Source organism: Mixophyes fleayi, chromosome 2 (assembly GCF_038048845.1).
Source record: "Mixophyes fleayi isolate aMixFle1 chromosome 2, aMixFle1.hap1, whole genome shotgun sequence".
NCBI lineage: Eukaryota > Metazoa > Chordata > Amphibia > Anura > Limnodynastidae > Mixophyes > Mixophyes fleayi.
Window position 1 is genome coordinate 167,990,032 of NC_134403.1, and position 14,715 is coordinate 168,004,746.

Sequence of the window (14,715 nt, forward strand, 5' to 3'; positions counted from 1 at the left end):
GGAAAATAGGAGACAGAGTGCAGCGTTCCTTACTAACACCTCCATGTTTCACTGTAGGAATGGTGTTCTTTTCAATTTCCTTTTTGCAAACATAGTGACGGTGTGCTTTACCAAAAAACATTTTTTGTCTCATTTGACCAAAGGACATTCTTCCAGAAAGAATATGGCTTGTTCTTGTGTTAAATTCCAGTCAGGCTTTCTTTTGCCTCTCTCTCAGCAGTTGGCGCCTCCTGGATCTCCTACCATACAACTCCCTTTCATTGAGTTGGCAACAGATGGTAAGGGTTGACACTATTGTAACTTGTGTCTGAAGGTCAACTTGAATCCGTCTGGCAATCGTGTGCTGGAATCTTCAATCAAGTTCTATCTTTGCAGGGGAGGCTGGTTACAGTGCCATGGGCCTTATACTTAATAAGAACATTACATAGGATGAAAAAAATTGTTCTAGTAACATGGATTGCATCTAATTACATATTATGTCTATAGGATAAACAGTATCATTTGCCTAGAAAAATAACATTAGCATCTCAGTAATGGATACCTTTTCAAGACTGTTGATAACTGCCAACTGAGCGACCTTCTTCAGAGATTTAAATTTGAAAACAGTCTCTGAAAAACAGACAAACCCCATCAAGTGTTACATTACTATTGTAGTGATACATCTTTGTATTTAAAATACCACCATACAAAACAAATTAGCACTGGTATTTTCTGTAGAATGATTACACTAACCTTGTAGAAGCCTTTTAAGTTTTGCGCAGTCCACATTTATGTACTGTATCAAATCTATATCATGAACGTCAGCATTGTCCTCTGAACAAACAGTCAGTTCCTGCAGCCTGCAAACAAACGGCACAATGAAAACCAAAATCACAACGTATTACGCATTATGAAACCTAGTCCTCATACATGCATTTGTTCTAAAAATAAACATGAAACATTACATCAAATACATCTGCTACAGTACATAGGTTATATACAGATACCCCAAATAAGTCAACAGTATTTGAGGTACTTATACTGAGGTACTTATAAATACAGACACATTTTTCTTATGATATGGACATTTTTAGGATTATACTAGGGTGCCAACAAATATGCCATTCAATGTGAAATTGGTGAAGTCCAAGATGAATGCACAGGGACTATGAGCTGTGATGCACCGAGCAGGACTCCTTTTAGTTAACTGCTAGCCTCCACAGCTCTCAAGGTAAAGCTGCCAAATCATACATTTTTAGTATCAAAAAAGTAACCCATTAGACCACATAGCTACAACGTGACAAATATTGATAATTTTTTTGGTTTTAAACGATTGTTTGACTGCTGGAAGAAAACCTCACCACAACACGACAACGCGACAAAGCAGCAAATCTTATATTCTAAAGACCAATTTTGGTCTGTTTACCAAATAAATGGCTAATAAACTAGCAGTTAGTACTCAATCCATGTCAGCATGTATCTATCTAATTGCCTAGTATGGGGAGCCTGGCCCTATCGCTGTTCCTATCAGCTGCCATTGACAGCCGGGGTAAAAATAAGAGGGATTTTGCCAGAAAGAGTAACTCTATCAAGATGTTTATATAAGCTTCAATATGCTCTATAGGGCAGCACAGTGGATTAGTGGTTAGCACTTCTGCCTCACAGCACTGGGGTCATGAGTTCGATTCCCGACCATGGCCTTAACTTTGTGGAGTTTGTATGTTCTCCCTGTGTTTGCGTGGGTTTCCTCCGGGTGCTCCGGTTTCCTCCCACACTCCAAAAACATACTGGTAGGTTAATTGACTGCTATCAAAAATTGACCCTAGTCTCTCCCTCTCTGTCTGTTTGTGTCTGTGTGTGTGTTAGGGAATTTAGACTGTAAGCTCCAATGGGGCAGGGACTGATGTGAATGAGTTCTATGTACAGCGCTGCGGAATTAGTGGCGGTATATAAATTGATGATGATGATGATACTCTGTAGAACTGTCAGATGTGAAGTTTGTAACGTGGCAAGGGTTAAAGTGCTGTAAATTATTTTCATTTGTAATACAGTAGTATTATATAAATGTTATAAATAGTCATCACACTATTTTCCACATCTACATATCTTTCCTTTGTTTCGCTATTTCATATTGTAGAGCTAAATATAGGATGGATATCTAACTGTATTTTGCAAAAAAGTAAGGCAAGCAAGTATACAGCCCCTTCCTAGTGTAATATAAAGCTCAGACATTTTCAGGCATTAGAAAGATCTTTTCCCCTTTAAGTGTAGATTGCTGTATGAGACAATAGATTTTATCAGCTAACACAGGCTTTGGGGCATTTATTAAAAATAAGGCCAGAAAAACTGTACAAAATAACAGCTGCTGAAAATTAAATAACTACCGGCTCGCACCTTGTAGAAATACGGCTGAAAACTGCATTAAAGTTATTGCAGCTTAATGAAAACAGTACTCCAGATGCAGAAATTCGTAGCTCAGCTGCATGTTGGTTGCCCTCTCGATGTGTGTGAATAAAATGGCAGATCTCAGGTAGCAGTTGTTTTACAAGCATCGTCTCATCCAAGCGCATACTGTCTTTCGGTTGCTGAAATAGAAAACACACATGAAAAAAATAATTCAGGTGGTCAAAAGAACACAATATACTTGTCTGTGCTGTAACATATTCCTGGTGGTAGAAAGTTGTGTGAAGTTCTTTAACGTCAGAGAAAACAGGTTCATCATGCCATGTGCAAAAACTTTGGAATAAGTGTTAGAGTTTATTCTACTTTTTTTTAATCTTTAAAGATGGAAAAAATGGTTACAGAATAAAGCAATATTTTGAATGGCAACAGAAAAAAAATAAAAAAAGTCAAACATTTGGAAGAATTAAATACTATGAGCAGAAACAGAGGAGAGGGGGCGGAGAAGGCGTGTGTGTCCCAAGGGAAGTTCGTCCAGGGTTATTAAACTAGGAAACACCTGCAAAAACCATTTTTTCTTGCTGGCAATGACAAGATCAGCTGTTACAGGTCAGACAGTAAGAAAACATATTGCAGTTTCCCCTCTCTCTCTTTCACTCACAAATATAAGGAAAACAAAGGGGAATTTAAAATGCGCTTACAATGATGCTTATATATGGCCTAATATAAGATTTAGCAAGGGGAACATTCATTAAATCTTTATTTTCTTATTCTATGGCATCCGGAGAGTCTAATCTCGCCATAGTTTGAATCTGTGGATGCGCTTGCTTTTGGCAGTATATACAAGCTGGTCAATCATGACGTCTTTAGCTGCAGCTGAAGACATCACTGGGAGTAAAGGTATTTGCCGGTACATTCGATTTCGAAAGTGCAAACATGAAAATAATAATTCGGAGCAAAAATCTGCAAATTACATTGAGAAGTTGGTAAATAGGTCTCAGAGAGAAAGATCCAATCTGTAGCTAGCTCTAATGGTGTAACACGAGATCTCTGACAAACTTCAGAACGTTTTATTTGTAAATTGTGTACGACACACAACGGCAGATCTGCCTCCTAAAAGGCATTTGTGAGGCTTTCAGCATTTATGAAGCCAACATGATTTGTTGCTATAGACACACAGAAAGTTATGCTCATGTTGTGCCATATTAATCTTTCCATAGACACAGGAGACAAATGTATACATGTAGCCCATGCTTCTTCCCACAATACAAGACGAGTGTTTCATTATTTAAAAAAGAACTAAAAAGAAACATATACTATCTATTTTCTCCCATCAATGTCTGTCCTAAGCCATGTGGATAATCTGAAATGTGCAGGCAACGCACTCTTATAGGTGTCGACTTTCCCTAGTGTGCCTCACCTACTCAGAATTAAATTCTAACCACCAGAAGGAAAAAAAACCAAAGAGAAACAGCATGGGCGGCTTGTGCAGATCTGTGTCCCCTAGACCTTATAGTTGTCATAGGTCAGAAAAACATGCATGCCAAGGCTTTAATACTCACCCCAGCAAGACATTTTTCCAGTGTGTCTAATATTATCAGCTGAGACAAGTACAAATTTTTTTCAGCAGCTTCTCCGAATATTCTCTGTAGAAAAACACGAAAACAAAAAAAAGTAAGTATTGCCTGCAGGGCTCATTAATATTGTCTTTTCTGTGTATTGAGAGCATTCTATAAATCCGCGCCACACACACTTATCTTATATACAGCAGCATGTAGGTTATAATTATTTACTGGCTAACTTTCATTGAAACCAACATTGGGACCAACAAGCCACATATACCTAGTGAACAGCTCCGATAAGCTTGACAAAGTTCAATAAATCTCATAGCAATGGTAACTTACACATTTTATGCAAGGAAAATCTTTCTTGGGTCAGCGTGAAAATATGAAAAAATACATAAAAATATACAATTGTCCTTGTCCCAGTGTCTCCCTTATAAAACTTATTTTTAATCATGGAAAATAAATCTCTCCTAATAGATGGTGTCAAGACTGTTTGACAGACATATTGTCAGCGGGGCCTTTGCAGGAAAAATTATGTGTAGCATATGCAGTCTTCTGTACTATGTCCAATTGAGGAAACCATATTTTATAGGACACAGTACCTTTCTTTAAGCTTGAAAGGGAAGATAATGAGCATGTGTACATTGAGTATGTTTATTAAAAAATATAATACATCTATGCTAAAATTGTTTTCTAATGCTATATTCAGAACCATTTATTTGTTTAGAATTATGCTATTTATAATGCATATTGATATTTTATAATGTACAACCATTAAATACAGAATGCCGAAATATTATATATACTACCTTTCCGTTCACTTTATGGGGGAATTCAATTGGCTGAGTTACTCTCAAGTAACGTGGCCTGCGCATTATTACCGTTAGTACGGTCATTTTTACCGCTGATTTTTGTTCGCGGCTCTGGTAGCTGCAAGCAGAAATCTGGGTTAAAATTACCGTAAGAACAGTAACAGTGCGCAGGCCGCGTTACTTTCGAGAGTAACTCAGCCAATTGAATTCCCACCTAAATGTATGATTGCCAGGCAGAAAGTTAAGCCAATATGATTATATATATTTTATTCATTTTTTATTTTTTTTTATCACACACGTATTGCCAATATGGCTGCAATGCAGTATACTTAAAATACACTGCCACTGTGGAACAAGGCTGACACTCCACTTCCCAGTCACATAATTGTTAAAGCAGGGCTTCCAATATAAGCTGTATTCTCCAAAGCAGCAGAACTGCCATGGAATTCCTCCAAGAGGTGCTGGCCATAATAAAGCAGACAGGATATAGGTCTCTTTCCTCTCTCAGTAGTAATAAATCTCTTAGTAGTTAGCTAACATTGCCGAGCCATGGATGAAGTCTTTCCTGAACCTATGTGTCCCATCCTCTCCCTTGTGTAAAAAGAATAGGGGGAAAAAAAATGAATTTTTTTTTTTTTATTTAAATAATGTGTGAGGGATAAATAAACACAAATATGTTCCTGCCACAACCTGGGGATAAATGTATTAAACTGCAGATTTTGCAAGTCACCGATATTCAGTGACTTTGCAGGGGAAATTTAAAACAGCAATGTCTTTAAAGGCAAGTTTAATACATTTACCCCCCTTGAACTTTTTTCCAGCCTAACAAGACAGTCAACATATCCCAAGAATCAGGGCATATTTGTCATGGGAGTCGTGCACTCATGCAGTAATGATTAATGTTACGCAGAATGTTACCCAATTAGCCACAAAACATTCTTCAGCCCCCAAATATTTTATGTGTAATCCTGGCCCTATCAACCCTTAAGCTGGGTATACACTACAGAAAAATACTGTAAATGCAATTTCTGTAACAGTTTTACCCACAAGTCAAAGTCCTGATGAGCATGCAGATTTATGTGTACACACCTACATGATTTACCTTCATATCTGTGTTCTTCATTTCTCATAATCTCCTGAAAAATTGTTACTCTGCACACTTTACAGATATCTGCCTATACGATGTCATGAGTGCATACACACTTCCACATTTGCCAGACATCGTTCCATCGCTGATCGCGATTTTTAAGAAGATTATAAAACCAAACAATATGATCTGCTTTGGTTCGATAAAACATGATTAAGTGTGGACACTAATGCGATATCTTACCAAACGGTTGTTTATCATGTGATCGGTACGATAATTGGATTTTAAAAATTAACAAAAAACTAATGATTGTTGCACAGATGCTTAATCTATAACTATGTCAGACCTCGAACAAAGTAAACACATTTGGTCTCTCTGTACTTGCAAGTTATATTGGGGGTACATTTCCAGGGCTGCACTAAATTAGAGTAACTAGGAAAAAAAATAATGTAACATTTTCTTGTAGGAAGCACTTATAAAATCAAATTACTTTTTTCTACTCCGCTAAGAAAAGAAAGCCCTATTTATCCCATAAAAATAAAATAATTTTAAAACTCTTTTGGGCAGACTAAAAAAAAAAAAAAAAACAAGATATTCCTTCTTAATATGTACCCAAAAGAGTGAAATGGAATCTGGTAATTAAGAGGTAAAACCCCTCCAGTCTTGGCTAATAAAGTAATTTCAACACATTACTGCATGCACTGGCTAAAAACTTACCATGTTGTTTACATTTTTTAAAATGTGTGTAAGTCCACTTATGACCAGAGAAAATTTGTACTTTGAAATGTTTATGAGACACTCTTTGTTGTGCTCCATGCTGACTTTGGTGTGTGTATTCTGCTGCCCAGCTTTAATTGGAAGCTGCAAAAGAGGAAAGAAATACAAACATTTTAAGCATCAAATATATATACTTGAAGATTTTTTTTCATTGCAAAGCTGCCTACAATTTTTAAGACAGTCCAACCAGAACACACTACAGCCATAGAATAAACATTCAATCACGCACCTACAAGAACTACAAAATGTGTCGAGTAATGTACCCAATGTTGGCAAATGGCAACAATTCCGATAACACAATCAAGTGACTAAGCACAAAATAACAATTTTAATTTTTTTAACTAGTCTTGATATAAGATTCTCAATTATGCAGTGTATTAGGTTTAGTTTTAGTGTTCAGTAACAGCAGTTCAAGAATTTAGCAATTATAGTTGGGTAGAAATATACATAGTTACTTGTATGTCCATCAATTTTTAGCAGTAAACTCATTTTGCTATGCTATTGAGCAATATTTTGATTACCAATAATGAAAAAACACACACTTTAACTTTAATATGGGGGTCATTAAAACATTAACATTAAAAAAAATCAAAATTCAATTTTCACTTGTTCACAAATCACAATAGATTCTGTGGTGATGCCCAGGTCACATTACTTATCATTATCCTTTATAAAGCATCAACATATTATTGCATAATGCTTTACAGAATTATTTAATCTTTCACATCAGTCCATGCCCCAAGGGAGCTTACACACTAACATTAACCTACCAATATGTTTTTGACTGTGGGAGCAACCTAGAGCACCATATCTGGCTCACTTGCTTGGGCTGTATTGATTAATCTCTTTTCTACCTGTGAATTATATCATTAACTTTGGCAGTAAAGTGGTATAAAAGTGGCCACAACTTAAAGAAGTGGTTGTGTCTTGGATTATTTGGGGGCAGTTGCCATTCTAAGTAAAATGTAAATATCACATTGATTTCATTATAAAAGCGCCGCCTCACTACTTCACTGATCACCTCCTCTCACTCTCGTCTTCAGGACTTTGCCCGGTCTGCTCCCCTGCTGTGGAACAATCTTCCACGTTCCATCAGGTTAGCATCTACTCTTAAAGGCTTCAAGCGTGCCCTTAAGACTCATTTCTTTATTCAAGTCTATCAATCCTCCTCCTAACTTCCTTGTCCTGGCTCTCTCCCCAGTTAGTACCACCCTATTTGTGTCTCCCCCTTCCCTTTAGGATGTAAGCTCTCATGAGCAGGGCCCTCTTTCCTTGTGTGCTCCTTCTACTATTCCATCACCCTCTGTACCTCTTGGCCTGCTTCACTAGCCCTGTTTTCCCTGTTTTCTTAAGCTTCGGCCTTCTTCTCGATGATTTCTACCATCACTTTCACTATCTGTCCCAGAAATAATCCGATTTGCTTTACCCTGTCACCTGTGTTTGTATATATTTTTGTATCATGTTGTGCTTGGTTATGTTTTCTGTATATGTAATGTACGGCGCTGCGGACCCTTTGTGGCGCCTTATAAGTCAAAGATGATAATAATAATAAATATTAATAATAATAATAATAATAATAATAATAATAATAATAATAATAATAATAATAATAATAAGGGCAGCACAGTGACACTGTGGCTAACAGTGCTGCCTCACAGTGTTGGGGTTGTGTTCAATTTCAACCAGGACCCTAACTGTGTGGAGCTTGCATGTTCTCCCCGTGTTTCCATGGGTTTGTGCTTCGGTTTCCTCCCACACTTCAAAGACATACATAGTAGGTTAACTGGCTTCTGACTAAGATGAACCCTACCCTAGAGTGTGTGAGCAGGTATGGTAAGGAATATAGACAGCAAAAGGACTGATGTGAACTACAAATATTCTCTATATAGCATTGTGTAATATGGTGCCAATATATAAATAATAATTCAGATAAATAGGAAACATAAAACAGAATTATTAGATATTATAAAATTGTGTTTGAAATCAAATACAAATTAGCTTCTCATAGCATTTCTCCTTTTCCCTACAGCAAACATAAAAAAATGAAAACAACAATTTTCATTTTACCAAACAAAACTTAAACAGATTCAGTACTAATGAATATAATACAATATGTTGGCAGAACATAATATCAAACACACTTTGGCAGGCAAATAAAGTTATTCCCAGTCAAATGGTCACATTGCAAAAACACTGAAGGAGAGAACCTGCCAGTAATGACCTAATTAAAACAATATGTAAGCAACATGAGAGATTCACAGGGGGAGCGGGGTTCAACTAGCCGTAAAGTGTCTCTTGACCATTCCGGAGACACTTCGCAGCGGTGATTTTGACAGACATCTTTACTCGTTTTTCCTCATGTACCATAGAGGTGCAAGGAAAAACATTCAGAGATTTCTACCGTAGTATAGGGAAAAATGCACAGCCCCGGCTAATCAAATTCCCCCTATATAATATGCTCAAAAGAAAATTCAAATGGTACTTCATGTGAGTGTGACATTGCAAATTCATAGGACACGTATAAAAAGAGAAATGCTATTGCCTGTTCCATTTGTTTATATAACGTATGGGACAGATAGACTGCGGAGGGCTGCCACCTTTGTTCCACGGTATTATAATATGTAAGCGACTTATGATACCTGTGAGAGCATTTCTAGGTCCTCAATGATGATGGTAATAATGAAATGTGAAGGAGTTAAAAATCTTGGTATTTGCCTTAAAAATACATTCAGTGTAATCACCAGCTCCAGCCTTGAACTATCTCAAAGACCCCGGATGGAGGCCTAGGACATGGGATAATGGTTGATGAGGACAATGGGAGTACTGGCTCCAGTGAAAGTTGATAAGAACCCATAAAAGTGACATGAAGAGAATTAACTAGCTTTGTCAGAAGATTTATATTTACTCAGGAAAATATCAATCATGTGTTTCTATTCTATAACCAGATCAAACGCTTTTTCATGTATAAATGTATCACACAAATAAATGAGCACAGCTCAGTTCTATCTTGACATTGGCATGTCTGTGTCTTGATTACTGATCTCCTGGTTAACCAGCATCTTATCTCACTGATATCTGAATTGATTTGATAAAGGAGAGGTAAAATTACCCTAACATACCTCAACACCACAACGCGATTTTAAAATGTAGAAGATATAACTTCAGATAAACCAGCTGCAGTAAAGGGGGGTATTCAATTGTTCGGAAATCCCGCCGCGTATAAAACTACTAACCGTTATTACGGTAGTAGTTAGCTGGATTTCAGCTCAGGGAGCTGCAAGCTGAAATCCAGCGAGAAAATTACCGTAATAACGGTTTGTCTGCGCACTATTACAGTAATAACGGTAATAGTGCGCAGTCCGCGAGATTTTCGCCGACAATTGAATACCCCCCCTTATTACTTCTTCTCCTAAACTCATTCCAAAAGCAACAAAGTTTCAAATCACAGAGAGTGTGCACAAAGTGCAAGAAGCTCAGTATATCAGAATGGCCTGGGCGACAACAGCCCCACTGGCACACTTTCCAGCGCCCTCAATATTTCTAAATGCACTTTTCAAGCGCTCATTGGTGGTGTTGCTGCCTTATTTAAAATAAGATATTAACAAATCTTAAAGCACAAGAGCAAATGCACATATATAAATAATGGTGCTGTACCAACTCAACAACAAGCAACAGGTTTTTCAAAGTGAGAAGTGGTAATGAAAAATCTGTGATAACGTCTACTCAAATCATGTGTTAAACAATATATAAATATGGCGCTTAGTGCCAATTGAACAACCAGTTAAAATAGTTTTCAATAAGTGATAATAAAAAGCTTTTGGTGACTTAAATAATAATAATTCTATGTGTTAATATAAATCTGGGTACACACTATTGCGTCAGATGCGATTTTACCAACAACTGATGCCCCGATGATGATGCAGATTTATGTGCACACACCTACACAATTTACCTTTAGATCTGTGATTTCCATCTCATAACCATCTGCTGAAAAGATCCTTACTCTGTACACGCTATAGATATCTGCTAAAACTGCTTGGCGTTAGTGCATACACACTTCCAGCAGTTCTCCATTCATTGTGATTTTTTTTAAGACATTTATAAAAACAAAAACAGATATGATCTGCTTTGGTATGATAAAATATGATTGTAGGAGCGTACACGATCTTGAATATCTGACCAAACGGTTTGCACAGTGTGTACCCAGCTTAACATTGTGTCACTGCCTGTTTTCTGTTTAAGTGAGATAATAAAACAAAACAAAAAATCCATAGGTTAATCTAATATTGTGTCACTGTGCCTGTCTTCTTTCTAGATCCACTTGGTTAAAGATGCACACAGGAAAAAAATAAAATAAAATTGGTATAACTGTAGGTGTAAATAGACCAGTCCACTTTCACATCAATATATCAAAGCTGAACTTCATGTCTCCTATTGTTATTGAACTTACAATTGTTTAGAAAAGGGATAGGTTTCTAATCAATCTCTCAAGATGAGAAAAACAGACAGCCTTCTGGAACAGTGTAGTCTCGTACACACCAAAAACAGGAAAAAAAAAAAAAAACACTACACATAGTGCAGTATCCTTTAAATAGTAGACTAAAAATGGTTAAAAACACAAAGGTCAGATAAAAACAATCATATATGAATAATCCCTTAGTAGAATGCAAGTATCTCACTCAATGTATTATAAATGAACTTTAACGTTTAACATATGTTATTCCCTGTATTCTGATGGATCATCAATTGTAGTAGAATCAGATGAGATCCCTCCAAATTCCCTCCAGCCACCTACATGTTTCAACAGTAACTCTTACCAAGGTAGTGTGGTGTTTATCTACATATGTCTTTATATAGTCCCCTTATCCAGTCATCTGCCTGGACATTCAATATGAGAAACTAAAATAAAACTCATTAAAATATTCAATGTATCCTGCCCAATTATCAATTACATAAATAACTTCATTTCATACCTTTTTATTATATAATGCATACCTCACACACAAATGCCTGGTTGTTATGAAAACATGTCAACACACCAGGACATGTATACACTTTGTCGCCAAATGTAGCAGAAAGTCAAAACAAGTTGTTCAAAAACAAATAATGCTTCCATGACATCCTCATGAAGTCCAATAGAGCTAATCTGAGTGAGCAATGTAGAAGAATGTCCTGTTACTGGGACACCACTTATTTAATAAGATACAGTCCGGTAGCGGTAACAACCAAATAAGCGCCAAAATAATCATCCCTACCTAATACATATCAGCTGCAACAACTCCCCAAAATTACTGTTCAAAACATCTGGGGATGACTATCAGTATAAACATATCCCAAATAGTAAAATAAAGGGGAGTTTGGAGCAAACATTTCAAATTAAAAGACCTACACCGATCAGCCTCAACAATAAAACCACTGTCAAGGGTTCGTGACAGAAGTGAATAACAATGATTATCTTGTTACAACAGCACCTGTCAAGGGGTTGGATATATTAGGCAGAAAGTGAACAGTCCGTTTTAGAAGTTGATGTGTTGAAGGATCTAAGCGACATTACAAGGGTCAAATGGAGATGCTTTGACCCAGTCATCTAGCCATCACAAAAACAACAGTTCTTGTGGAGTGTTCCCGGTATGCAGTGGTTAGTAACCACCAAAAGTGGTCCAAGGAAGGACAACCAGTAAATCGGCGACAGGGTCATGGACGCCCAAGGCTCATTGATGTGCACAGGGAGAAAAGGCTAGCCAGCCAGGTCCAATCCCACAGAAAAGCTACTGTGTAGCACAGATTTCTGAAAAAGTTAATTCTGGCTATGATAGAAAGGTGACAGAACACACAGTACGCATTGCAGATTGCTGCGTATGGAGATGCGCTGCCGCAAACCGGTCAAAGTGCCCATGCTGACCCCTGTCCATTGTTGCAAGCACCTTCAATGGGCACTTGACCACCAGAACTGAACAATGAAGCAATGGAAGAAGGTGCCTGGTCTGAAGAATCACGCATTCTTTTACATCATGTCGACAGCCAGTTGCGTGTGCGTCATTTACCTGGGGAAGAGAGGGCACCAGGATGCACTATGAAAAGAAGGCAAGCTGGCGGAGGCAGTGTGATGCTCTGGGCAATGTTCTGATGGGAAACCTTGGGTTCAGGCACTCATGTTGATGGTACTTTCACATGTACAAAGTACCTAAACATTGTTGCAGACCAAGTACACCCCTTCATGGCAAAGGTATCCACTGATGTCAGTGGCCTCTTTCATCCTGCCACACTACAAAAATTGTTCAGGAATGGTTTGAGGAACATGACAAAGAGTTCAAGGTGTTGATTTGGCCACCAAAATCCCCAGATCTCAATTTGATCGAGATGTTGTGGTATATGCTGGAAAAACAAATCTAAGCCATGGAGGCCCCATTGCGCAACTTAAAGGATCTGCTGCTAACGTCTTGGTACCAGATACCACAGGACACCTTCAGAGGTCTTGTGGAGCCCATGCCTCGATGGGCAAGAGCTATTTTGGCAGGACCTACACAATATTAGGCAGGTCATGTATAAAATTCTGCATGGCACATATAAAGGACAAATGGAGACATATCGTTCACACTAATAGTAATAAAAGATATATAAACATGCAGTATACAAAATAGCACATATAACCACTAAATGTTCAATCGAAAGATGAATCAATATTCAAAATAATAAATAAGGGCGCTGCATCAAATAGTTCTATAAAAATATTGCGGTTAAAACCGACTGATTCTTCTAGGAAATATTTTAACTCAAAATCAAGGTTTTATGCACTAGGATGTAGAGTGCCCAGTCTATAGATCCTTTGCATTTCTGTTAAAATGTTAAGTGTTGTTTTTCTTATATCCTTCATGATATTGTGGATATATTTCACTAACTTATCCTAAGTGGTCTCGAAGTTCTGCCAATATATTTTTTACTGCAGTCACATTCAAGAAGGAAGACCACATCCTTGCTATTACACATGATATAATCCTTAATTTCATATTTCTTGCATTTGTAGTGGAGAAAAAAATTTATTAATTTTAGTTTCTTTGCTCTTACAAGATTTATAAGCTATGCAGAAACCACAACAAAATAAAGCCTCTAAATTAAATGCCATTTATTCTGGGATATCTGAATATTGCACTTCCCACAAGGTGATTCTTTAGGTTAGCAGCCTTCCTATAAAGAAATTGTGGACAATTATGAACAATATTCATTAGTACTGGACCTTTTTAAGAAAACGTTTTTCTTATAAATATTTCCATCTTTATGTTGTTGGCTTTATCTTGTGAGAAATGGAACAGTGAAATTTAGTTTTTCTTTTCTCTCTTTTTCATCATACAGAAAAGGTAATTTCTGTCTCGTGATATACATAACTATTGTAAAAGCTTTACCAGCTCATGGTTATATACTTTATATAGTCAATTATGGTGATTACTATAAGCCTATATATATATAGGCATTGCAGTCAGTTGGCTTTGTATCGTTTTTGGTGCAGATCTTGCTATCTTCGATATAAACAAATCTAAACAGTTAACTTCTTGGTTAATTTAACGCTCATTATTAGTGACTCCTATTTGATTATCATTCACATGCACAAAACCGGTCTAATTTCTATTTGCAGTGAACCCAAATAAATATGACAACTATTTAACAAAAAGAGGCTACCAGGTTCACCCAGTGTTCATGGCCACTCAGGACATTCATATCTACTCAGTGGCCCATGAACATTTTGGCATAACTCGGGGTAATCCTGGTATCCACAACCATCTCAACATTCTCTATATAGAATTGATATTTGAAAACAGAAGTGTTTTTTTGTGAGGATGCATATATTGCATGCTATAAGGAATTTTCAGATCTTCATTTATGAACCCTTATGTAGGTAATATTTCACAGCCTGTAATTCCAAATAGTGTTGAGCAATACTATATAACAAACTAACATCTGTAGTAGGCAAAACAAATTGCTATATTTCTAAAAATAGTATTCAATCATAAACATCAATCATATCTTTAAAATAAGCATTGATGTTCATGACATATGGTTGCAAGCATCTGTCAATAAAGTGAGAAAAGTTTGTAGTTAT

The 14,715-nt window shown here is 36.9% G+C and overlaps 1 protein-coding gene across 10 annotated transcripts in view; it reads right to left on the reverse strand.

Moving 5' to 3' along the window:
- NF1 (neurofibromin 1) overlaps window positions 1-14,715 on the reverse strand; it is a 193,464-nt gene that overhangs the window by 152,506 nt on the left and 26,243 nt on the right. For all 10 annotated transcript variants that reach the window (XM_075194951.1, XM_075194948.1, XM_075194945.1 and 7 more), the window contains exons 2-6: window positions 6,561-6,704; window positions 3,942-4,025; window positions 2,374-2,564; window positions 733-839; window positions 542-609 (exon numbers count right to left, since the gene is read on the reverse strand). In XM_075194951.1, coding sequence (XP_075051052.1) covers window positions 542-609; window positions 733-839; window positions 2,374-2,564; window positions 3,942-4,025; window positions 6,561-6,704 — 594 coding nt within the window. The remainder of the gene's footprint in view (window positions 1-541; window positions 610-732; window positions 840-2,373; window positions 2,565-3,941; window positions 4,026-6,560; window positions 6,705-14,715) is intronic.